The sequence below is a fragment of the Polypterus senegalus genome, chromosome 17 (assembly GCF_016835505.1).
Source record: "Polypterus senegalus isolate Bchr_013 chromosome 17, ASM1683550v1, whole genome shotgun sequence".
NCBI lineage: Eukaryota > Metazoa > Chordata > Cladistia > Polypteriformes > Polypteridae > Polypterus > Polypterus senegalus.
Window position 1 is genome coordinate 97,581,008 of NC_053170.1, and position 27,494 is coordinate 97,608,501.

The 27,494-nt window shown below is 38.4% G+C and overlaps 1 protein-coding gene and 1 long non-coding RNA gene across 2 annotated transcripts in view; one reads left to right on the forward strand and one right to left on the reverse strand.

The window, feature by feature from the left end:
• Positions 1 to 27,494, reverse strand: part of tbcd (tubulin folding cofactor D) — a 117,722-nt gene that overhangs the window by 85,180 nt on the left and 5,048 nt on the right. The window contains exons 3-8 of the mRNA XM_039740291.1: positions 27,235 to 27,285; positions 26,753 to 26,850; positions 25,036 to 25,137; positions 23,340 to 23,486; positions 22,667 to 22,722; positions 9,091 to 9,223 (exon numbers count right to left, since the gene is read on the reverse strand). Of these exons, the coding sequence (XP_039596225.1) occupies positions 9,091 to 9,223; positions 22,667 to 22,722; positions 23,340 to 23,486; positions 25,036 to 25,137; positions 26,753 to 26,850; positions 27,235 to 27,285 (587 nt within the window). The remainder of the gene's footprint in view (positions 1 to 9,090; positions 9,224 to 22,666; positions 22,723 to 23,339; positions 23,487 to 25,035; positions 25,138 to 26,752; positions 26,851 to 27,234; positions 27,286 to 27,494) is intronic.
• On the forward strand, positions 1,106 to 8,233 carry LOC120517803. The gene is made up of 3 exons (XR_005631108.1): positions 1,106 to 1,433; positions 2,071 to 2,181; positions 7,926 to 8,233. It is a non-coding gene; the product is annotated as an uncharacterized LOC120517803 (long non-coding RNA).

The following is a 27,494-nucleotide window of genomic DNA, read 5'->3' on the forward strand; positions in this document are numbered from 1 at the left end:
TTTTAACATGAGATCTGAAGAGCCAAGTATGGATGTGAACAGAATCTTGGAGGCAGTAACTGAAAAACGTCATAATAAAAAAAAACAAACATGTTACAAGTACTCTAGTCCATGGACTTTATGCAACAGTGTACATTTAATTTTTGTTACTGTTCAAATAGCATAACGCAGCAACAAAGAGCAAATCTGTTCTATGCAAGATAACATCTATTAAAAGAGTCAAAAGCCAAGTCTTCTAGAATTAAAGTGAAAAAGACCTCTGAAGGCACCTAGCATTCCAGCCAATCCGTAAGCCACTGCCCATACATAGCACTTCAGTGATGTCCAGACAATGCATTTTTATCAACCAAGAGCTTGGCAGTCATTGGCAGAAGAGCAGCATCAAAAGCCCCTGACTAATGGGGCACTAGAAATGCCCAATAGTGTTTGGGCCAGGTGCTTTCTTAGCTGCCCATTTCCTTCAGGTGCAAGTTTTTAAAACGAGCCAACAGTTAGCCATTAAGTGAAACTATACAATAAGGAAATCATATTCTTTCAAGTTTAGAAGCCTCCGGCTACTCAGACATGATAGCATCACTGTCACGCTAGAGATGGGAGTGCCATGCCCTGCAGCCTTAACAAAGGCTTGTCGCCTAACATTTAATTATAGGCTTTAATAAAAATCTATAGACGCAAGGCATTAAGATACACGTCTGAAGTATACCAGCAAATCAAAACCCACAGAGACAGACAAATCAGGCAGAAGCAACCCTACCAGTCTAGCTGCCCTGCAGGGCGGGTTACAGGCTTTCAATTGAGCTTCTACTGATGGCACCTTTCAGAAGAGAGACTCATTCTGCTTAAAGAAAACACCGTGTACCCGACGTGCAAGAGGAATCTGCTGGTTGAACCAACCTGTCATGCTCTGATTGACCTTTTAAGAAGCCATAATTTCAACAGACACAAGTTAATCAAAATAACCAAGCAAAAAAATAAGGTTACTCAAAATAAGATTAAGGCATTTCGGAAATGTATTTTAAAAGTGACACGACAATGTGTTGTATGTGTAAACTGAAGGGAGTGCTCTGTTATCTTTAGGTCTTGCAAGCACTCTATTTGAGGTACGCGTGACGCGGAGTTTCCACTGCACTGTATAAACACAACCCTGTGTACACAGAATTTAAATTATTCCTGCAAGTATTGCTTTTACAGAATACTCATTCAGGCACTAAAACACCTTATAGCTACATGAGGATTCTGATGCAGTCACAGCTGCAGAACATCTACTGGACAGTATTACTATTCTGGAGAAGTCTTCCCTCCCAAAAAACAAACAGATCACAGCTCTCTTCAATTTTCAGAAGTGCGACTCTTCATGCATGCACCCTACCGAGAAACACCTACAAGATGGGCTCTGGACTTTAAGATAATGCTGAGGAAATCTACACCACCAGGTATTGGGAGCCATGTTTCTGAATGAACTTAGAGCTTCATTATTATTTGTTATATTTACCAATGGAGGCTCTCGAAAGACAACGTGAGGAGTACAAGTGTCCTGGATAAAAAACAAGATCCAGGCAACATGCAAAAGGTTTCTGTTCCTGCCTGAGCAAAGACTTTATGCAACTATGTATATTTAATTTTTGTTATCGCTCTAAAAGCATAACACATTAACAAAAAAAACATCTGTTTTAAATATGAAACAATGTGGGGCTTCAGTTGGAAAGGAGCTTTTGTATTCAGTATTTTTGTCAACTTTTGCATGAAGGAAATGAAACGTTAGGTAAACGGGTAGGCTCTCTGCACGGGTAAAAGTCACGAGTGCAAGAATGAATCAGTAGATCAATCGTGTGTGGAAGATATCAAATTGTACCTTAAATAAAATGCATTTAAAATGTTCTCATTTATTTTTTAAGAAATGTTGAGATTATTTCATTAAAATGGATGGGGATAAGTGCCATGTTTGAGTGGTAATACTAACTTAACATACAGTGGTAACCAATTGTCTAACTGGAAAAAACCTCCAGATTATGTCTTGAACTGAAATAAAGAGTACAGGAATGACAAACTGATTTTAATGAACTCCTCTAGAACTCTGCATCACTTGCGTCCATTGCCTACAAGCGATAAAAGTGATGAGACCCTTCAGAACAGGCACCTCTGAAAATGTTCGATTATACGGAGCGCAAGGTTTCGCTACAGGTCTGTATGACATGCAGTAGTTGATCTTATTTAGATCTAACATCTTCAGTTTTTCCTGACATTTTACAGAGAATTTAGAAACTCTGGTGTGACTGCAGTGTATCTGAAATGACTTGATGAAGGATATTAAACTTCCTTCTTATGGAGAACACTGATCTGTCTGTCCATCCATCCATTTCCTAACCCACTTACTGAATTGCGGGGTGGAAGGACACTGTTTTCTATTTTGATCTGGCAAATCAAGTAATTTTTACTGCAACTGGTCTTATATTATCCAGATGAATAACTAACTGCTTTAACCTTTACCAAAAACAACAAGTATTAAATCTTTAAGTTTGTTAGCTACAACATGTCACTAAAATAATTCATGTTACAGTGTTTTTTTTTTTTTTTAAACAATAAAAATGACTCTACTTTGTTAGGCCCTTAACCTGCAATTGCTCTGTCCTGGGTATGAAGTTAATCTGCATCCAGCTCTGCATGTCGGCCCTCCAACCTGCAGGGAAAAACCTGGGGGTTGGTGGCAGAGTTGGCACTCCTGCCACCATAAACAACCTCACACTGTTCCATTCTATCTGAACCAGTGTGATGCTCAGATGTCACCGGCTGCATGGCTGCACTCGGGTCCTAATCTGCGATCCTGAGTTGGTTTGTCGTGTGGTGGGTGCAGCAATGCACTGTATCAGCGTGTGTGTGTGCTCCTAGGTCATGAGGAAAAACAGGATTAACATTAGAACATTCACAATGCCAAGGAGAGTGGAGGCTCACAAAAAAGCCATGGAAGATGGCGGAGGAAAAGGAAAAACTGAGCAGAAAGCAGTTGCTCTGCTCACATGATCTGGCTGCGATACAATTCCAGAGACGAAGTGTCATACGATGCTTCATTTGCCACTGTGAGTCTTTCTAAGATGCATGGATAGTATAAAAAATAACTAGTACAGCAACAACCAAAAGGAAAGGACGGCACTGTTTAAAAAGAACTGAAACCACAAAGCATTGTAAAGATGTGGGCACTGCATAAGGATGACACACAATAAAGAAAAGAAGAAAAAAAAAAGGAGAGTGCCACCAAGAAAGGCTGTTTCAGATTCTGAAGTGAAACATCTGATGTGTTAAACGAACCACAGTAGGAAAGAAGATTAGAGAAATTCTTCATGATGTAGTTAAAATGGCAAATCCTCTCAGGGTGCCTGCCTTGCTAGTGTTCTAATAGAATGAATCATAAAGCTGGGCAGGGTTGTGTGTCTTTGACGTGCCCCCTTCTGCACTTTTCTAATGTGAAGCAAGTGGACGCCTGGAAGAGTCAAAGACAGTATAATTCTCCCTCGAGTTCACCTGCTGCTGAGCATAAAAAAGCAGGCAGGCAGGAAAAAAAAAATAAATAAAAAGGGGAACCAGCAGGTGTACAAAGCTTAGCCAAACCCTGCAAGAATCAGCATGGCAAGCCAGAACATGCTGTGAGGCAACATTATTCATAGGCTACACACTTAACACTTAAATTCAGCCCAGTTTTCAGGTGTTTCCGAAACTTAGCCAGAGGCTAAAACTGTCGTTTGATTTCCATTTGTGCAAGGGCTGACATGCTCACCACACAACAGACCTAACAGTCAGAGAAGTACAGAGTACAATGTCATTTCAGACCGCTTTTGTGAGGGCCTCAAAATAAAAAAGACTTAAGAGAGGATTAAAAGCACCTTTTATGGGGTCCTGCCATCCGAAATATCTCACAAAAAAGTGGGAGCACATAAGTTATGAGGGGTACAGGGAGAGAGAGAGAGACAGACCAATAAATAAAGAGGATCGTTCCATCCAAGCTGGATCACTGACACTATAGATGAGGAGCTTATGTGATAAATGAGGCGGACAAACCGCTCGAGCAAGTATTTTACAAGACACTATTGATCCCATTTGGGAAAAGTGGAAGAATGGCACCAGTTGCAATTCAAAGACTTTATTTCCATTTTCAAGACAAACTTGCAAATGAGAAATATGGCGCCGCCATTGATAGCTGCACCCTGAAGAAATTTGATGCATGGGATAAATCAACACTTAGATTTCATTGAGACAGACTTGGGATTTTTCTCCCATGATCCTCACAGGGTACTAAATGGGACATATCATAGCAAGCACACTATGAGATTTACAAGAGCTTAAAATGCCCTGCTTTTTAAAGGACTGCTCCACCCAATTATGTTACTTACTCCATGTACCTTGTAGTGAAGGCCGAGAAAAAAATTTATCTCGTGTTTTCATGCAGAATAGAGATTAAAAAAAAAAGTTCATGATACAATAGAAGCCAATACTGACCAATAATGTACAACCGCAGACAATGAGAAAAATGCCCATGGAACCAAACAAATTTAAAAAAAATCTTGGGTTGCATAATCCACATGTCAGTTATCCAGTAATAACCAAAAACATGCAAAATACATTCATTTTTACTAAATCTAAGTTACTCAAGGAATAACCAGTGCACATTATAAACAGGAAACTAAAGTGTTGAGTGTTAAAGTGAAGACGGGAGTCTTGTTCAGTGACTGAGAGGTGGATCTTCAATTCAAAAAGTTGAGGCTTTAGGTTCCCGTTTATGATGTGCACTAATTATTTTTAAGTTATCTATTTAACAATACTTTTAGGGAAAGAAAAGCATGTGTCTTGCACATTTTAAGCATACAACTGGATAACGGACATGTGGATTATGTGATACGAGTAACGTGAGATGTGTTCCCCTCCATGGACATGTCCCACATTGTTTGCTGATGTACAGCATTGGTCAATATTGGCTTGCATTGTATCACACTTTTTTCTCTCCATTCTGCATTAAAACATATAATTAATTTTTATTCAGACACTACAAAGTAAATGGGGTAAATAACATATAAAATCTCTCTATATATATCTCTATAGATATACAGTGCATCCAGAAAGTATTCACAGCACATCACTTTTTCCACATTTTGTTATGTTACAGCCTTATTCCAAAATGGATTAAATTCATTTTTTTCCTCAGAATTCTAAACAAAACACCCCATAATGACAACGTGAAAAAGTTTACTTGAGGATTTTGCAAATTTATTAAAAATAAAAAAATTGAGAAACCACATGTACATAAGTATTCACAGCCTCAGTTTAGATGGCCGGCCAGCTCTAGGAAGAGTCCTGCTGGTTTCGAACTTCTTCCACTTACAGATGATGGAGGCCACTGTGCTCATTGGGACCTTCAAAGCAGCAGACATTTTTCTGTAACCTTCCCCAGATTTGTGCCTTGATACAATCCTGTCTCGGAGGTCTACAGACAATTCCTTTGACTTCATGCTTGGTTTGTGCTCTGACATGAATGGTCAACTGTGGGACCTTCTATAGACAGGTGTGTGCCTTTCCAAATCATGTCCAGTCAACTGAATTTACCACAGGTGGACTCCAATTAAGCTGCAGAAACATCTCAAGGATGATCAGGGGAAACAGGATGGACCTGAGCTCAATTTGGAGCTTCATGGCAAAGGCTGTGAATACTTTATGTATTTGTGTATATGTAAATTGTCCCTAGTGTGTGTTTGGTGTGTGGGTGTGTCCAGCGGTGGGTTGGCGCCCTGACCGGGATTGGTTCCTGCCTTGCGCCCTGTGTTGGCTGGGATTGGCTCCAGGAAAACCCCATGACCCTGTGTTAGGATTCAACAGGTTGGATGGATGGCGATATAGATTTTATTTTATTATATATATATATATATATATATATATATATATATATATATATATATATATATATATATATATATATATATATATATATATATATATATACACACACACATACACACACACACAAGGCCATTCGAAATAAAAGATCAGATTTCAAAAATGTATTTCAAACAAACTGTATAAAACAGAAACATTCCACACATCACCGGATAGAGGAAAGTTCAAAGTTTGGTCCTATGGTCCTTGAGGTTGCATGCACTCAACATGAGCACCATGTGTAGCACGACAAACATCAAAACGGTAGACCATTTCTTGCCACACACGACTCAACTGGTCCATAATTACTGAATTTGAACACACCTTGGATATGCTCGACATTTTCTTCTGACGTGCGTGGACAACCAGTGCTTTTATGCTTGCATATGCAATCTTCTTCTACGAATTTTTATGCCACTCATAAATTTGCTTATGACGAGGTGGCTGTTTGTTGAACTGTCGGCGGAATTCAACTTTGCACATGAACAATGGACTCACACTTCACAAATTGATTTCTCTTGTGGCGTTATTGCCATTTTACTATAAGAGAGAAACACCGCTCGGTGGCATTCTCTGGTACTTTCCTCTACCCAGTGATGTGCAGATTGCATTTCTGTTTTATACAGTTTGTTTAAAATAAAATAAATTTTGAAATCTGCTGTATATATATAAATAAAATTTTAGGTAGTGTATTCTTTTTGTATGTTATATGAATTGTGATATATCTACTAGAAAATAATGAAGCCATCAGGGGAAAAATATACTACAGTATTGAAACTAGGAGTAAGCAATTTGGGGTGGTGAGTGGAGAAAGAGTAATGTGTTGAGAAGGAGAGAAAGTCAGTGAGTTTTGAATAGGATTTGGAAGTATCTTACCATATTTAAATGGTCCCATGGCCCACATGATGTGCAGACAGGTTTCACGATAGCAGCCCATGAACACATCCAGCTTCTTTAAGATATTTCTATTATTTGCACTTCAAATGCCCAAGGTCCCAACACCCCCATTCAAATCACAAAACATTATTTTACGATGCAATAGTTTGCTGGAGCACAAATGTTTATTTAGAAAAGAACATCAAAGTTAATAGACACAAGGAGTTCTTTGTTAAAGACCAGCAATTCATGCCATTAATAACAAGGCTAACATCAAGAGCTTGATGATGTGCTAGTGTCAGTTCTGTCGTACAAAATAAGGGCACTGAGCTCAGTTTGCCTAAAGATGGTCACTGCACAGCAAGAAAAATGTATAGAGACAAACAAACAAAATAACCAATAAAGAAGTGCAACTCAGCCATCACTAGTAAAGTGGACTGGACCATCCAGAGATGGTCTGTCAACGCTTTAATTCAAAAAACAAACCATCATGTTGCAAACACATTGGCATATGGACTGTTAAGGGAATGTGATTAGTAAAATGCGAGTGGGGATGCATCAGACACAACATACCATGCTAACATTTAATTATTCCCGACAGTTCTATGCAAAGGTTAGAAGAGTTGACAAACAGAATTTTTAATAAATTCTCTCCTTTTCTAAAGTTTCTTGTTGGCATATTCATATCATTACTATTACATAGAATCTGCATGGCATTCTAAGGAGTCATACAAATTACAGAGTGGCACACGTTAAGATTGTATCTGGTTTCTGTTCATTTGCTGGATTTCTGCTTGTACAATTTGCCCTGTTAATTAACACTCAGTGCCTGAATTAGCTTAGCTTAATTTTATTGTCACACGAATACAGTATAATGAAGCTCTTATGGGAGTATCTAATCAACATCCACAGTCTACTTTTATATAAGAAATCCCTTAAAAAAAAAAACATGCAGAGATACAAAATGGTGTTGAAAGAAATAACAGGCATCATGGGAAATGCTTGGCAACTATTATCATACTTCTAATAACAAGCCTATCCCTATACAAGAATGTCAGCTTCCATTCAATAAGCATGCCACAGCAACAGGACCCATTTGTGACCTAAATGCCTTATTTCTGTTTGGTCCTTAGGCTGTCATTCTGTGCCAAAACACACTGTCATCGTGAAACAACATAGAGCAGAACCTGGTGTGAAACACTCCATCCAGCCAAGGACATCAATGCAAATCTAAGGCAATTCTATTGACTCCATATTACACCTCCGACAAAAATCACAATTCTTTTGTTATCCCTTGACTCTGTATCGAGCAGTACTGCCACTAAACAACATGCACTTGATATTTTTCTTTGAATGCTTTCATTTAAAGACTTTAAAATAAAAATAATGTAGAAAATGTGTGTATGGAGTAATGCTGTTTCAACACGAAAAGGATTCTGCATCCCCATTGAAAGGATGCAGAATGGATGACAGAAAAGCCTATGTCACAACACCGTCAATGAGTTCAACACACTGTTTAAAATATGCTACTAGCAGACCACGTGCGCTTCGCTGCAGTCGCTGTAGTTGGAATAATTATGTATCTACATGCGACTTATAGAGCTTCTTTATATACAACATTTTTGGTTTGTCCTCCTGGAGCCAAAATATATACATTTTCTCTATGACTAATTCGTGAACATGCTACATAAAAAATAGAAACGGGAAAAACAGCAACACCGCCGGGAACAACAGTAAATGAAATAAAGTAAAAGTCTACCAAACACTAAATGAGATAAAGTAAAATAGGGCAACAGCGCTGGGAACAACAGTAAAAAACAACAGTAAATGAGGTAAAGTAAAAAGCTACTAAACACTAAAGTACAAAAACGTAGTAGAAAGTAACAGTAAACCGCAAACACCGCCAGGAACACCGGCACACCGCGTCTACAAAACACTAAGTAGAAACACTAAAGGAAAAAATACTATTCAGTAAATACTGTGTCTAGTAAACAGTAAAGACCGCGTCAGCTCGGAGCGAAATGAAGTGAATGGGAGAGGAGATGATCACGTGACTCCCCCTTCCGCCTTAACTCTCCACCCCTCCACAAACACAGTCTCTCGGATTCCAACTCTCCTTTAAATGTATAGATGAAACACAGAATAAACTGTGGCACCCCATACACTGGAACTTAGAACACTTGCTTAGTATGCATTAAATGGGATAACACAATTTGTATTACAGAATGAAATATCATTTATGGGTTTTCAGGGCAAAACTGAAATATTATCAGATGCTAAACCAGTCAGAATAGTTACCAGTGACTGCAACATGCCATCCATTACAATAGTGCCTTCCATTATCTGGTAGGAGGACTGAGCGAAGGTTGAGAGGTTCCAGTCAAGAAAGTCTGCAAGTCTCTTTTGCTTGACGTCTGGACGGATCACCAACCTGTCATAAAAAGAGGCACATGCAAGACTGAAACAGATCTACAACTTGCTTAGACAGTAAAAGTCACATGCACACCGATTTAGGCAGGTATAATATTCTAAAAATAATATCAATACATGATTTGTCAAAAGTGGATAAAAAAATGATAAAGAAATGATAATTATCACTATTATATGTACAATATACTAGTCTCAGTAGTTACAGAAATAGGATTATAATATTCACTCATTGCTTTCTTGTGGTGTGTTCCGCACAGCTCAGTACAAAGGTCATTAAAGTTTACCCTTTATACGCTGTTGTAGAACCCGGCATCTCAAAGAATTATATTTCTTTTCATCTGTACATGAAATGTGCTGAACTACATTTATCTCAGTAAATGTTTCCCTTAACGTTCAGTTGCTACAGTAAGCTAAAAACACTGAATGCACACCACGTTTTAAACCATGGGGGGGACGACTTTATGTGAATGCTGACTCTTGACCAGTGAATGTGTTGAAAAGACAAATTTTCAATTCAAAAGCTCAATCCTCCATTTCCTGCTTATGCCCAGAGCTGATTTTTCCAAAAGCATTTATTTAACAATATTTTAGCAAAAATGCACATATTATGTATTGCGAGAGCATACAGCTCAAAAAATGATATAACTTAATTCCACCATGGACGTTTTTGATGTCGGCTGCTGCGGTCCAGCATTGGTCATCATAGACCACCACTCTGTCATCATTTATTTTTTTTAATCTCTGTTCTTTAATTAAAACATTCAACTTTTTTTCTTGGCTATCACTACAAAGCACATGGGGTAAATACTAAGTAGCATATAAATATATATAATTTTTGGGCGAAGTATTCCATTAATTCAAAGTGCTACAGCAAGAACCAGAAGGAAGTATGAACATGTAAATCCAGTTTCGAGGAAGTGCTCCCGTTAGTACAAATTTCTAAATCCTCCACTTGAAGCTGTAAATGACTTTGGCCCCCCTGTAACATAAGTTTAATATGTCCCTGTCCTCTGTACAAGAATATTTTATAAATCTACTTTTCTTTCTACTCATATGCACAGTGGACACAGATTTAGCACAGAGGCTCATTATTTAGAACTGCTAGGCAAGCATTTTAAGACAAGACAAGTCAGGGACAACTGCGAAACAGGCCATTGTATACTATTTCTGTGTGTCAAACTCAGCATGGAACTCAATCCTCTTTGCCTTGTTTGGAATGGCATCATTCACCCAAGTGGGGGCCTGCACATGGAGAAAGAGTATAAAGCCTTGGAATATTGACCGGCACACTTTTGAAGCCGACAGACGGATGGGAGATAACGTCATCTGATCCGGAAAATCCTTCCAACGCAGCGACAAAAATGGCAGATTCTATACATCGGGCCCCCACTCCTGAGCTGGGTTCTTGTCATGGCTTCCTTCATCTGTTATGCAGCGTAAACTGTCATTAAAGAAAGCTAAGTTATTTCTCCTATGTGATTTCTTACCGCTGTATCACTAAGGGAGGGGTATCGCCTTTTTATACTATATCTATGTAGTTTCGGGTTATCGAACACACCACAATTAAAAAAAGAACTCATTCCAACAAGGAAGCTAGCAGCTCCTGCTGGATACACCCCCATTTACTTATCAGAACTTATGAATGCCTAAGTTAATGACTATACATTATTATCCTAAGATGCTGATCTTCTAACATTCCCAGTGATAAAATAAACTACTGTATGAAGATGATCACTTAGCTACAAAATCCTCAAACTTCTGGGATGGTATGCCTGTTAGAGTTCTTGATATTTAAACCCAGAGAAAAGAGTAACCACTTTAGTCTAGTGCCCCCTTAATGGAGCAGACTGTGTATCAAGGGAGCACTTTTATAAACTCAGCCCAGGAAGAGAATAGGGGGAATAAACCCATTCCTGTTTTAACCCATCCATGGAAGAGAACATTCAGTAAGAACCCCAACATCATTTTGTATCCGCAAGTACACTCTACTTAAGAAACGGTCAAACCAGAAGTCTGACACAGGAGGTGTCTGCTCTTGGGGCTCTCATTTCAGGCCCAGTGGACCTTTTTCTTTATCTTTTATTCTTTAACTGCTTTGCCCCCTTTAAATGGGTGTCACAAGAGACTCCAACATTAACCTGTGTATTTGCTGATCTATAATTACATTTTTACATAACACTTTTATCACTACTCAAAGTACTTTACATATACAGAGCCACTTCAATCACCATCAATGTGTAGCATCCACCTGATGGATGCAACGGCAGCCATTACTGCACCAGTGCACTCACCACACATCAACTATTAGGAGGTGAAGGAGTGAGAAAGTTAAGAAATAAGGGGCAGGGGATGATTACGAATAACCAATCTGTGGTGGACAATATAGCCAGGACATTGGGGAACAAACAATCCAGGGATCATTTCTGACCACTGAGAGTCAGGACCTCAGTTTTATGTTTCATCTGAAATGATGGCACCAGTTTTCACAGCACAGTTTCCCTATCACTGCACTAGGACATTGGGTTCCACACATAGACCACAGGGTAAGTACCCCTTGATGCCCTGGCCTCACCAACACCTCTTCCAGCAGCAAACCCATTGCCTTGCCTAGATGGTGTGCAACCCAAGTGCCACCTGGAGCTAAAAGTTTAGTTTCGTGTGGACTGCCTGTTCTGACGTGCCTGGTATGCCTTTCACAATATGCACAAACTAGCAGGGGTATCCAGTGCTGCCCAGTGTGGGGGTGCCAACTAAATTTCAGAACAAAATATGGTGTATTGTGTTCCCCTGTATAAAAGGGGAAATCTATGCAAAGTCTGCTGGAGATACCTTCAGTGATGTGGACCTGCACGCTAGGCAAACACACCCAGGGTGGCCCAGTGCCCCCTGGAGTTGAGTCACCATCTAAATTTCTTCAATGGGAAAGTATTGTGAAAAGGGATAAATTCCGAGTTTGAAATTTCACTGCGCACTGTTGCCATCCACAAACACAATTTGATCTCCACATTACACCCAATGAATCTTGGCGCAGTTACCTGTATAAGCAACGCAGTACATTTTGTTATGCAGACATAATGACTTTGATTATTTTTGTGCAGCACAATAGCAGAAGAAGAAAACATACACAAAGCAAAAAAACGAATCTTTTTTTTTTTTTTTTAAGCATATGATTCTCTAATTTCATTTCTTGTGATAAAGTCTTGGCCTACAACTTTTTATTGCTATAATCACATCTTTATGTAGTGAAAGTCATGTGCTGGATACATCAGATTTTTTTCCATAAGCAAACGTTTGGAAAACTTTCCCAGTAGAAACAAATTTCTCTCATTCTGTTTTCTTTCTCAGTATCAGGGGCTTTTCAGCATTCCATTTACTTCCGCATTCTGGAAATAGATTCAGAAATATGGTTCATGTTTTCTTTTTTGCTTCTGAGCAATGCATTTTTCATTTCCGTGAATCACTGCACGTAGTGTATTAGCTATCAGGCCAGTGCATCAGATGATGAACTGCACACCAAAAGCCGTCAGCTCGTTCCCCACCACTGCATGCTCTTTTATGCCAAGGCCCTACACTTGCAGTTTTATTTTCTTTTTTCCCCCCTTGGAACAAATGTACTCCCAAGTGGAATAAATAATAAGATAGGAGAGCATACACACTAAGCAGCAATCCAAGAGTTTGTGTTCAGGTCAAGTCTAAGCAATACTGCAAAAGTAAAAAACTGGCAAGACAAATATCTCAGTTATGAAACCTGGCAAACATTCACTTTTGAATGCTCTTATGCATGTCAATTAGTTGGGCGACACAGACAAAAACTGTTACAAAGAAAAATGGTAATGTAGTAAATATTTTATAGTTCAAAGATTATATACTTAAACTAGCTGTGTAAGCCCATGCTGTTAAAAGCCCGGGGTCCTAGAAACTATTCAAATGGTCAGAAAAAAATTCAAATGTACAGCAGAGATGTCAGGCAATTGAAAGAGACTACTCTAGGCATCTCTCTCCTAGGAGGATTCGTTTTGCCGACGTGCTCACCTCGCTTGAGCATTATCGGTGGGAGGAAAAGTAAAAGGGATACTGTTTTGTTGATGTTTGTGGCTAAGTGACTTTGTCTTTCTTCAGAGGTTCAATTTTGGTGACGTGCTGTGGCCTCACTTGTGTTATTAGTGGCTAAGCGAGTTTTCTGTTTCGTTGGAGGCGGAGCCCATACCCTGATTCCACTTCTCACTTCCGGGCCAGACAAACACATACACTTCAACGCATAGAAGTTTAGTTTTCTGTTTCCTCGGAGGCGGAGCCTTTACCACGACTCCACATTTCACTTCCAGGCCAGACAGGCACACATTTCCACTTGTAGACATTTATATATAAGTTGAAATGAAATGCCCAAAGAATCATACATTGTTCCCATATCTTGATTTTTACTTTAAACAAATAAATCAAAACATACACATATATCAAAGATATAATAAAACACTAAGGTCTATGCATCCAGTCTCTCTTAGGAATCTGATTGGTCAGTTTGGCTTTGGTAAAACAATCGAAAGATGAAGTGCAAGTGTGAGACACACGAGGCACACCGAGAGCATCGCCTTCAAAGCCAGCAAGTATAAAACCAGAGAGGATGCAAGAAAGGACCCCCGAAAATAATGAGAGACTGAGGAAGCAGGCTTTATGGGAATGTACACGAGAGAAGGAGCACCAGTGCAGAGAGGTTCACACACACAAATACCGAGGAAAGATGCTGAATAGAAAAGATAGCAAATATTTTAAACCAGTAACGGCGTACTCCACGATAATGTGCAGTGAATACACTTGACTTGAGCATTCCTAGTTTTCAGACTTTTTCTCTGCACGTTTAGCATTCGTTTGCTCAGAGGTTGAGGCGCTTGTTGCTTCCTGAGCAGCTCTTCTTTTCTCCACCCTACCGGCCCACTGCTTCTCTTCTTTCGTCGGCATCTTTTCACGTTAAAACTGATTAAGTTAGTTTTTGTGTTGCAATTACTTAGTACATTTTCATTCATTTTTCACTTACAGTGGGATGCAAAAGTTTGGGCAACCTTGTTAATAGTCATTATTTTCCTGTATAAATCGTTGGTTGTTACGATAAAAAATGTCAGTTAGATATATCATATAGGAGACACACACAGTGATATTTGAGAAGTGAAATGAAGTTTATTGGATTTACAGAAAGTGTGCAATAATTGTTCAAACAAAATCAGGCAGGTGCATAAATTTGGGCACCGTTGTCATTTAATTGATTCCAAAACTTTTAGAACTAATTATTGGAACTCAAATTGGCTTGGTAAGCTCAGTGACCCCTGACCTACATACACAGGTGAATCCTATAATGAGAAAGAGTATTTAAGGGGGTCAATTGTAAGTTTCCCTCCTCGTCTAATTTTCTCTGAAGAGTAGCAACATGGGGGTCACAAAACAACTCTCAAATGACCTGAAGACAAAGATTGTTCACCATCATGGTTTAGGGGAAGGATACAGAAAGCTGTCCCAGAGATTGAAGCTGTCTGCTTCCACAGTTAGGAACATATTGAGGAAATGGAAGACCACAGGCTCAGTTCAAGTTAAGGCTCGAAGTGGCAGACCAAGAAAGATTTCGGATAGACAGAAGCGACGAATGGTGAGAACAGTCAGAGTCAACCCACAGACCAGCACCAAAGACCTACAACATCATCTTGCAGCAGATGGAGTCACTGTGCATCGTTCAACCATTCGGCACAGTTTACACAAGGAGATGCTGTATGCGAGAGTGATGCAGAGGGAGCCTTTTCTCCGCCCACAGCACAAACAGAGCCATTTGAGGTCTGCTCAAGCACATGTGGACAAGCCAGCTTCATTTTGGAATAAGGTGCTGTGGACTGATGAAACTAAAATTGAGTTATTTGGGCATAACAAGGGCGTTATGCATGAAGGAAAAAAACACAGCATTCCAAGAATAACACCTGCTACCTACAGTAAAATATGGTGGTGGTTCCATCATGCTGTGGGGCTGTGTGGCCAGTGCAGGGACTGGGAATCTTGTCAAAGTTGAGGGACGCATGGATTCCACTCAGTATCAGCAGATTCTGGAGACCAATGTCCAGGAATCAGTGACAAAGCTGAAGCTGCGCCGGGGCTGGATCTCACTAGGAGCTCAAAATCCACTAAGGCATTCATGCAGAGGAACAAATACAACGTTCTGGAATGGCCATCTCAGTCCCCAGACCTGAATAGAATTGAAAATCTGTGGTGTGAGTTAAAGAGAGCTGTCCATGCTCGGAAGCCATCAAACCTGAATGAACTAGAGATGTTTTGTAAAGAGGAATGGTCCAAAATACCTTCAACCACAATCCAGACTCTCATTGGAACCTACAGGAAGCGTTTAGAGGCTGGAATTTCTGCAAAAGGCGGATCTACTAAATATTGATTTCATTTCTTTTTTGTGGTGCCCAAATTTATGCACCTGCCTGATTTTGTTTGAACAATTATTGCACACTTTCTGTAAATCCAATAAACTTCATTTCACTTCACAAATATCACTGTGTGTGTCTCCTATATGATATATTTAACTGACATTTTTTATTGTAACAACCAACGATTTATACAGGAAAATAATGACTATTAACAAAGTTGCCCAAACTTTTGCATCCCACTGTAAGCTGGCACTTAAGTCTTCAATCTGCCGCAAGAATGATTAGTGAAGGTGGCAGGGAATGAGAATGGCGCCCATACGCATGTGCCGTACGGCCGGCCTGCTGCCAAGAGTTCATTCTACAATAAAATAAAATAAAAATAAAGAGTAATAAAAATCATCATCCTGAAAGCGGATAGTAGATGTCATGTGGTATATGTGTACCAAATTTCAGGTCAATAGTTCAAACGGTTTGCGAGCTACAGATGATTTAAAATCTTGGACCGACAGACAAACGAACAGCCACGATAGCGTATTATATATAGAGATTATTTAATTACCTGTCTTTGACAGGTACTGCGGCAAATGAATAAATAAAAATCAAAACAAAAGCTTTGTGATATGCTTACATCTTTGACAGATTTACCAAAGTATTTATGGCAAAGAAATTCCCAGAGCTGGGATGACTTTTAGCTATAAAGTGGAATTAATAAATAAATGAATATATTTTTACACTTTGTTACTTTTACTGAACTAGTTAAACCATAAATGTTGGTCAAGAAATGCTGGTTTATCAACTTGCTGGCAGCTTGTATGTCGTCCTTCAGCAGGGGACCTTGTTGCCACCTGTACTAAATTCTCAGTCTGAGGGTGCGCTAGCAGCAGAGATGGAAGGGTGGCCCAGGCTTGCCAAGGTTGGTTCATGTGCTGTGCACCATTTTAAACAACCGGTGTCTACATCTGGAGCTATCGGCTTGCAAGGTACTAAAGAGGGTCCCCGCAGGACTCCCATTAAAATACTTACCTATGTTAATCAAGAATGGCGTAAATTCTATCTTGTGTCGGGGACAGTCAAATGTCCTCATAATTTAAATCTACTGGGTTTTTTTTTTTTTTCATCTGTTTTAATCTGAGCCACTTTTATGTTGGTTGTAATAACGTCCTCCTCCTTTCAACTTACAGCACTGCACGAGTGAAACTTTAGACCTGCAGTGCCACACTTAAGGCTTTTGTACACCACAATTTGTAAACATCACAAGTAGCAAAAGCCATCTGGTTTGCTTTTACAAAGACAATGGAAAATAACTGTAATATGGAGGATTTTGTTTTCCCTTGACTACTTTATTGACTATAAAAATCACCATTTTCAAGAGCTTCCTCAACCATAGGCAAGATGCTTTTTAGCTGCCTTTGCTAACACGTAGTTTCACGCTAATCTTGGCTGCTGTGTTGGCAAACACTGCTTAAAACAGTGAGCTGTAGCTTGAAGGCTACGATTCGGCAAGCTTGTAGCAACTGGAAAAAATAATTTAACATTGTCTAAACTTAAAATTCATTTAGTTTCACGCTGCATTTTTTGCCCACTTGCAACAACAGAACTAAGCAAAAAGAACTGAGTCAAGCCTCATAGAACTTCCAAGAGAAGACGTGCCTCGAGACTCAAGTAGCCTAAAATACTTTAATAAAATTGATACTCCAGACCATTACCATTATGGAGAAGTTTCAAAAAAATAAATAATTCTCTGCACTACATCGTGTTATCACCCAGGCCTACCTGTCTACATTGAAAACATTCCCAACTTTCGTAGTTTGGCCTCTGTGCCCATTTGTAAGTTCTCTAGGCACCAGACATTGGCAAAAGCTGAGGCAGGGGAAGCTGCTGCAGTATATTTCACATAAGCTAAATTAAATATTTGTTCTAAATCTAACATTTTCAACAAATAACATGTTGACTGCATATATTAAATATCTAAAATGTTTAATGTATACTAGGTTGACTACAAATATTACATAATTATGTGTTTAGATTTTTTTATTTTCTAAAAAAATCGGAATAATCTGGAAAGTTTAAAATGTCTACAATTTCATTTTATAGGCATATGTTTTAAATGCATAGACAGGTTACTAGAACTTTAATAATTTGTGCGTAACACACGTGTAAACGGTACTCATAAAATAAATGGTACATATTCACAGAAAACTACAACCAAATATTTAGCTCCTGAACCAGAGCCCTGCTGCATGCTGTTAATAACTCAATCCTTATTAGGGCTGTCAGATCGAAAGTCTCTATTAGAATAGAATTCAAATTTATTTAAATAAAGGTCTTATTCAAAGGCAAAGCTGACATTCGATTGTAAAAGTACAGTTTGTTTAACCCGCACCAATTTTGGTTAAGTTATTCCAGATGTTGCTGTGCAAAGCTGCTGTGTTTCACGGATCAGTTTTAGCACTTCAATTCCACAATCAGCCATTTTGTAATTTTGAATGGTTCACTTGTTATCTTCATTATTAAAACTTACAGCCAGACAACATCACAATGTAGTTTTTTTTTTATTTTTTATTTCCCAATCTCACAAGTATTCTTGAAGCAGTTTTTCTAAACGCTTTTCCGGTTTGCCTGAATTTATCGTTTTGCAGCTGATTCTATCCCGTTCACTCTTACACCCGAGACCCCTGGCTGTTGCTTAATGTTAATACCTTCTCATTAAAGCAAATGGAAAATAACTGTCATAATTCTGATTTTTTTTTTATTACAATGCTTTAAAATCCCTGCTTTAAGGAGCCAACACACTGTATTATCCGACAATTAGTCTCCATCTGGAGCCAGTAATAAGTTTGAAAATGTCAGGTCAATTTTTTTGGGAGATACCATTGTACACAGGTCAGGGTGGACATCTCAGCATCCTCTTGTTCTGAAACATTCCAACTTATTATGATGTTGGCATCCAGCTTTCTGTATCACAAAAAAAGAAGGCAGAGAAGAGATGCAGAGTATACTGGGAGAAGGATGCTAAGGATAGAGCTGCCAGGCAAAAGAAAAAGAGGAAGGCCTGAGCGAAGGTTTATGGATGTGGTGAGAGAGGACATACAGGTGATGATGGGGGTAACAGAACAAGATGACGAGGATAGGAAGAGATGGAAGAAGATGATCCGCTGTGGCGACCCCCAACGGGAGCAGCTAAAAGAAGAAGAACTTTCAGACAAGAATAGTAATTTTAAGATGTGATAATCAATTTTCATTTTCCACAGACACACACAAGGACACATACAGCCGCCATGCAAAAATCCACTTTCCTCAACGTTTTTAACATCATCGAATCGGAATCTGAACTTAAATTGATAGAGAATTTTTGACCTCATCACCAAATTTCCATTTACGCAGATGTAAAACAAATAATCTCCTACTTAGAAATTAACTTCTTCAGGAAATTAAAATCTTTTAAAACACTACACAGACCTTTGCCGTGTACACAAAATGGCAGGTCACTGCCGAGTGATGCACTGTAGAAAAAAGGAATACATGAAACTAAGGCCGATCAATAAAGAGTGAAAAGCAAAGTACTGTAGTCACACTTTCAAGATATGAATCATTACCTTCTTTGGGCAGAATGAGAGGAGCATTTACCTTAATTTGTTTCCTTTGAAATGTACAATTACTAATCGTTTTTTCCATACCGCCCAGGCACTTTGCATACACTGATCTCGGACTGACACATGCATTGCAGTGCTCTCATATCGTTACTGAGCACTGCTTCTCAAACTCTGTCCTCGGGACCTGAGGTGGCTGCAGATTTCACAATCAGGGAGTCATTTTACCTGAAATTGATCTCATTTAATTAGTTGGCCATTTTTTTCTCTTCCCTCATTCTACAGTCAGGTAAGCATAGCAGTACAATGTTTACATTTATAAATATTTGTATTCTTGCCATTGCTTTAAATTCTTAGTTCTCTTTTGTCATTTTCATACTAATCTGCCGTTGACTGTCTAGTCTGGTCACTTATTTATACTCTAAAAATGACAATTTACAAAAAGCTGAGCAGATACCTAAGCAAAAGACACCACATGTGGAAAGGCTGCTACAACTACTTTAGCATCAGACCCACCAATGTGTAAATCAATCCATTTTCCTAACTTATTCAGGATGGGATTAGCTGGGTAGTTGGAGCCTATCCGAGCAATCACTGGGCACAAGGGAGGAACAGTATCCTCATTACAGAACATCTGAATATACAGAATGAAGATCATGACAATGTTGATAAAAATATCAAAAAACAAGTTTCAGAAAAAAAAAAAAAAAAAACTATCCCCACGTAACATACATAAATGTTTGGTACATTCTAATATAGAATCCAAAATTTTCCCCAAAACACAGAAACTGGGAAATTATAGCTTGTTTATTTAGTCCATGTGTCCAAACATTTGTTTTCTGATAGATAGATAGATAGATAGATAGATAGATAGATAGATAGATAGATAGATAGATAGATAGATAGATAGATAGATAGATAGATAGATAGATAGATAGATAGATAGATAGATAGATAGATAGATAGATAGATAGAATAAATTTACCTTTCTTGTCATCTAGTATCCAGGAGATCCAACAAATTATATTCTCTCTCAGGAAAGCACCAATACCCTAGAACAGCAAGCTGATGGTTCAGGCAGCCATTATTCCAGGCTCAATGGCAGTGTGGTATGAATGCACACGCCATTACACTGAGAAGGCGCTATAGATACCCAGACACCAAAACTGCCAGCTTTAGAAATGCTACCTTTTTCTACATCAGTCAGAATATTAAATACTTTTTGCAGCCCCCTTCATTCCCTCATTTCTAGTCCAAGTCTCCACTTTAGGAGACAGGGCCACTGACAGGTGGGGTAAGTGAGAATATTTGTCCCAGGCCAGAGGCTGGTGGAGGGGCCCAGGACAGTTTGTGCATCAATTCATTGTTTCATAACAGCAACCTGAGTAACAATCTCCAGCAATTTCACAACAGCTTTAAAGGGTCAACTGAAACATCTGAAGACAACCTCCTGTGCCACTTTCAAAATTAATGGACACCTCTGGAATTTCTTACTGCCACTCATGAAATGAAGTCTCAGATTTTTACCCAGATGTATTTGCTGAAGTGGATTTTTTTTTACAGGATATCAGTCACTGTGATCAGGGCGGAGTGTTATCAAAAATCATTATTTACACTCAACGATGTACTAAGTCTAAAACAGTCCAATCGACTAAGCCGTCCAGAGCTTAACATTAAGTGAATTTTGCAGATGCTATTACTGACTTCACAGCAGTGAACTTTGACGTATACAATGGAAACCCATCATGACCCATCTTATGTTCCTGGATAAATATAGAAATGCTATGTGGCAGACTTGCTAAGCTTCTGTATATTTCTGAATTTAGTTTTCAAAAAGAAAATTATTCTCTTTTCTAAAAACAACCTAAAATCGGTTAAAGTTTAGAGTAAAACCTAACAAATCGTATGAGAAAAATAGTTTTAAAATCACATTCAAAGACAGGCCTCTGCTAATTCAAAACTAAAGAGCAAATGTATAAATGCAAGCGGTTTACTTAAAAATGTCCCAAATGAACAGTACTGTGTAGAAGGCGACTCGGAAAGCAAGGACTATGAAGGACGAGGTGCTAGAGATGTACCCCCAAGCAACCTAACTGGTTTTACTCCTCTCACACCCCTCAATCCTCAGCCCTATCATGGCCTGAACCGACAAGCTTAACGTATTTATAAACAAAACGCCACAAGGGTGACTGCACAAGTCAACCAGCATTAAATGTCACCAGACAACAGTTTAGGCAAACACCTCTGCAATGACAGATGGAAAGAACAAAATGCCTACTTCATGTTTCTGTTGTAAATAGGCCGAACTCCACTATATTTTTAATTCCCTATCAAGCTTGAAATTGAGATTTTTTTTTTTTCAAAATATCTAAAAGTATGACAATTCTAACTGAAAGTTCCTAAGCTGCTTTCAACCATGTTGTCAATACTAAACCTGAGCAACTAAAATGACTCAGTGCAAGTCTCAGACTTCTCCATCTGTTTGCAAAAATCATGCCAACGTCAGGCAAAATTCAGCCTTTCCTGAAACAAGGGCTGAGAGACGCACGAGAAAAGTCGCTGCATCAGCCTTCCCGCCATAAGGGAAGTGACTCAAGGTGTAAAGTTTGGAAAAATATCAGTTCTACAAGTAATGGCAACTGCAGACACTAAATAAAATCTGTGTTACAGAAACCAAGTTTAAAAAAAAAAAAAAAAAAACTTAATGCAAATACACATTAAAAGTACATTTAGTAGCTCAAAGGTTTTTAAAGCAAAACTAATTTTTAGAATAACTTACTCACAAATAATAAATACACTGTATATCCTGACACAAGAAGTCCGGCTAAAAGCTTGCCAAATACTTTCATTTAAAAAGAATCTAGCTCCTATGTAATCGAAGGGAAATCAAACTATAATCTGGAAATGGACAGAGATATTTTATTCCCTCAGGTCATGTTAAAAAGCAGAATACGTTACAGTTTTGCATTTATCGGATATGAAATTCACGCGAACTACAAGTGAGTATCTACTTCAAGGAAAAAAAAAAAAAGGTCTTCAGGAGAAAAGGAAGAGTAAGACTGCCACCTAGTGGGTTTAAGTGAAATTCATTTTCTTTCGCTTTAGCAACCCAGGATAGCCTGGAATGACAGCCTATTTTATTAAATACTGCATAAAAATCAGTTTATGAAAAATAACGCGAGTTATTACAAAGCAGAGCCCAACTCCTATAACCTCTGTGAAGGTTTCAAATATCTACCCTTGCTGAAACCCTTGGGTGATGAAAACATTTCTCCCTCAAAGACTACGCATTAAAGCAGAATGTAATCAAAAATACTACAATTGACTTATTTCACGTGGGTTACATAGAATATGTCACTTGTTCTGAGGAAGCCTTGGCTTGGGTTCTAGAAACAGTTCACAATTTAAAACCCCAGCATTAAACAAAAAGTACAAGGTTCTCCTTACTTTGACACAAGAACTGCAGCTGCATCTCTGGCCTTGTCACTGACAGTCAAATAGCACTGCAACAAGAATGAAAATGAAGAGTACAGTTAGTGAAGTCAGCAGAGCAGCGTGTGATACTAGGATTGTGTGTGAACTTATAGACACACTAGTGGCAGACAACATAAACCAACTGTCTAAGCACTGATCAAAGTTGAATTTTCCTAAATAACCAATCTTGGTGTAAGGCAGTGGTTCTCAAACTGTGGGGCGGGTCCCCCTAGGGGGGCGTGAAGTAACAAAAAGGGGGGCGCAAAGATGTGAAAAAAAGAAAACAAGAATCAAAAATATGAAAAATACATCTATTGAACAAAACAAATTAACTACATTCTGATACTAGAAAAATAAATATAGAGTTAGATAAATGTCGATAAAAGTTAAGTAGGTATAATAAAATAAGTATCTATGATTTATCGTTAATTAAAAAAGAACAAATTGGTATTTGTAGGCTCCTTTCACAAAAACGTTAGGGGGCGGCGTGATTAAAACGGTTATGAAAACTCGGGTCGCAAATACTTAAAGGTTGAGAAACGCTGGTGTAAGGTAAGGGGGTAACATCTCTGTGACAGTCTGTTTTAAATGCAAGCCGTCTTCAAACCACAGTTCTGATGAAGTTTTTCCATTAACCAATATTTACCTTTGCAAGGGAGAGAATTCGGTCCATGATGGGCACTTTCGTTGGGCAGTCGGTTGAAGCAAGGTTTCCATCAAGTCGAGCTAGGTCAAATGGGATAAGACACGTTGTAGACAGCCATAACAGCAGCATGTATCGAATCTCCCAAGTCTGAAAGTTTAAAAAAAAAAGACTTTGAGAAACGATGGTCTAATAAAATAAAATGAGGCAACCGCTATTTATTCAGTGAAAGCAATCGAGGCACACCTTTTAGATAATTAAGAGGTTTTTTCAAATATAGCAGTGGAGTGTTTTCTTCATAACTCTACAGCTAAAAATTGGTATCTTAAATGACACTCTGGATTAAGCAGTAAATCAGTGATAGTGATGGGGACTCAAATGACAGCCATGTGCTTCACACATCAGGCCCTAACACAGCTGGCCGGACTTTGTCTTACTAAATCACAGACACTTGGAAACTGAACAGTTATACTTACATGTGAACATTTTGGATGTTTATGCTTAAAAGGGAATTTTCAGATATGCAAAATAGAAATGTAACCAACAAGATGATCAAGATCTGGATTAAATGGGTTTGACAATTGATGGATCAAGACTCTTAATAAAAAAATTAAAAATAAAAAAACAATTCAAGAGTATAGTAAATAAGAAGGATTTTCAAGTTTCAGGGCTTAAGGTTATCAGTCTACTGAATATTTTTTACATTTTGTAAAACATGTTCAACTAGTCAGAGCTTAGGGGAAATACACCAATTCAACCAAAAACCAGGAAATTCTTTTAATCCACAAAACACATTTATGGTTCAACCAACCTTAAGAAATAAATGATAAACATTTCTTATTAACAAAATCATAGTTTACCTCCTTTAATATATTAAAAATGGACTTGGAGTTACCAGCTTTAACCGCAATGATTCACAATACTTTTCAGTAACGGTGCGGACTGAACTGACAAATTTAACTCTCTCACATCATTTAAGTAATAATGTTATTTTATACAAGGATAAGCTGAATGACCACTTCAGAAATAAGTAATCTTGCACATATTTGTAGTGTGATTGTATTAAAAGAAAACAACAGAGTGGACTAACAGTTGTTAAAAGGCCAAACAGTGTCCAACTATTTGCCCATCTCCCTTATAAATGTGAACTTTAATCTGTTTTTATGGCCTGGGTAGTACTTGGGTGTTGTACTGTGTTAGCCATTATGGATGTAATGAGACGTCAAGCAAAAGAACACATTTTATTGGCTAATGGAAAAGATTACAATATGCAAGCTTTCGAGGGGCCTGAGCTACCTTGAAAGCTTAAATATTGTAATCTTGTTAGTTAGCCAATAAAAGGGGTAATTTTGCTTGGCCTGGGTATTGCAATTGCAACATATTAGGTATGTACCTCTGCAAACCAGGGCATGGCAGCCATAAACTAGCTGCCCAACCGATGATTAGCTTGTTGTAAAATAGATTAAATGCAGCTGCTGACTAGATATCCACCTTTATGAAGAAATATACTTTATATACACACAACTGCAGATTGTTTTTATTTTGGTAACAGTTTACCTAAATTACTCTATAGATCATTCCCCATAAAGCGAGCTTTCTTGTAAAAACAATTCTACCATACAGAAAAAGAAAAAATACCAATAGAAAACACCTAAATTAGGGTTAGGATGCTCCCACTTTGTTTCAAATATTACCCTACCTCATGATCCTTTGGATCCTGTAAAGACAGCATGTCCAAAACTGGCTGTACATCTGTAACTTCATGAGGAAATAATCTAAGAAAATACTTGGGGCCACGCACCTGTCATAAAAAAATAATAAAAATAAAATAATTTTACATTTCAAGCTAAGTTAGCAAATATAAACCTTGAAAACAGTCATTATTATTTTTAATGTCCGCTTATATTTTACAAGAGACTTCCAGTTTCTGCTAAGTAGTGAAGGATGAAATATTCTAATATAAATTTGTTATTTTGAACTATTACATTGTGATGGACCGGTGCACCTAACGTTCCCAGGATTTGTCTCCAGCACTATCACAACGCTAAAGCTGGATTAAAAAGAGTTTTTTTTTTTTTTAAATACAGTATAAGTTTAATGTATTATTCTAAAATGCACACACTAGGCAGAGTACCTGTCTGGCAGGAAGTTTCAAGGCCAAACTAACAATCGTAATGACAATAATAACAAATATGGCATTGTTGGAATGCAGTGGCAACTTGGGAGAAGAGTGTAATTTAAAACATGATCTCCAATAATTTTTAAAATATAAACGCTTTGTAAAGGAGGATGTGGATGGACGTGCATAACTCGGCCAAGTTGGTTGGGGGCAACTTTCCCGGACAGGAGGCGATAACAAAAGGAGGGAGGGAAGGAGACTGGCTCCTAAGCCCAGGTGTAACCCTAATATGCTGGGTGGTAGCAGCCCCCTGGTATGGCTCCCATTCAGACACTCAGAGGGCTGCGAAAGAATTGGAGTTCTGACAGGCGTCCATGCTGGGAGTTCAAGGGTGACGACAGAGGGAGCTGCTGGTTACAGGCTCCCTTGTTCCAAAGTGGTCCTGTCTGACCTGAAAGCGCTTTCAGGAAGCAATATCGTTGCGACAGAAGTATGCCACAGTACAGCCTAACAGGAGCTCCTCCACGTCACCATGAAGAGGAACGTAGGAGACAAAGGAGGAGAAAAGGAAAGAAATTGTATTGAGGACAGTAATTTGTGAAAGGTACAATCCTTGTGATGGTGCAGACATATAAAAGTACTCACTGAAACCTGCAACTTGTCATAGGGCAATTGTTTCTGGGATTTTGGGGCTCTGATCTATTCCCTACATGTCACAGTTTATATGCTATCAACAGTACGGAAGAATATTTTAGATTTCAGAAGTCTGGTTCACAATCTTCATTTAAAAACCTTACAGTTCGATGTGCTTTAGAAACTTTCACATTTTGCATGTGTGTGGTCATGGGTACACCTATAGGTTTTGATGCCCTGAAGGTACGAGTAAGGAGGTGCATATACGGAATTAGGCCATGTCAAGTATGAGGGGGAAAAAAAGTACTGTAGGTGGTGATCTGAAGGGTACAATATGTGGCATGGGAAGAGAACATGTAAATAGGTGGGATGAACATTTTCAATAAAGCACACGTAATGACCATGCAACTACAGTAAATGCACAACTATGCCATTCCATTTTTTTTTTTATTCCTTTTGCTAACCTTACCTCCATATCCACTGTGTAGCTGTATGAACAGATTTCACCTTACCCTTTGCATCCAAACAAAATAATGCACAATCCATCACACATACATTTAAGTAAAATCAGCTTTGTACCCTAGCACCGTAGCCATTTAATGCACCTTGGAATATGAAGAAAACAGGCAAAAAGAAATTAGGAAAACCTCAGTGTTTGCTTTACCTTTGAGATACGATACAAAAATTTAAATCCTAAATGAATCAAGGATGGTGAAGACTTTTCATCTTGAATGATTTCAAGTAGCAAGCTCAACATCCATTCTGAAGGAGAGACAAAAGATGGAGACAGTTTAGTGTTTCCTTGTTGCTACATCCATAAATAGTATTACCATGTACTGCCTTATCTCATCATTCCAAAATAAACAAGTCTGACATCAGCATAGCCTACCTTTTAAATGATTACTAGGCAGCGTAAAGTCACGGGGGCTAAACAATTTTTGTAGCTCAGAATTTGCTTATTCTGCCCATTTTTAAAATATTATGGCATACCAGTGTCTATGTTCATTTGGCCTTCTATCTGTAAATATTAAACCTACTACTATGCATTTACATTAATCAAGTTAATAATAATAATAATAATAATGCCAAAAACCTTAACCTCTAAAACAGAAAAGGGGCTTAAGTGAATTTTTGAAAGATGCATACCTAAATGAGGGTCCAAAAGATGCGGCTGCTCCTGATATTTGTCCATAATAACTAAGAAAAAAACAAGATAACACAGATTAATAAAATTAGGGTTAATTTGACTTGTCCATTAAATACTACTTTTCATAAGCAACTGCCGCAAGTCTGAAAATGTGAGTTTTCTAACAACCCTGCAGTAGAAAAGCACACTGCTGAAAAAGAGTTTGTGTAAATGAAAACATCCGAAACACCTTGGTGTTCAGAAACTCATGTGAGGGTGG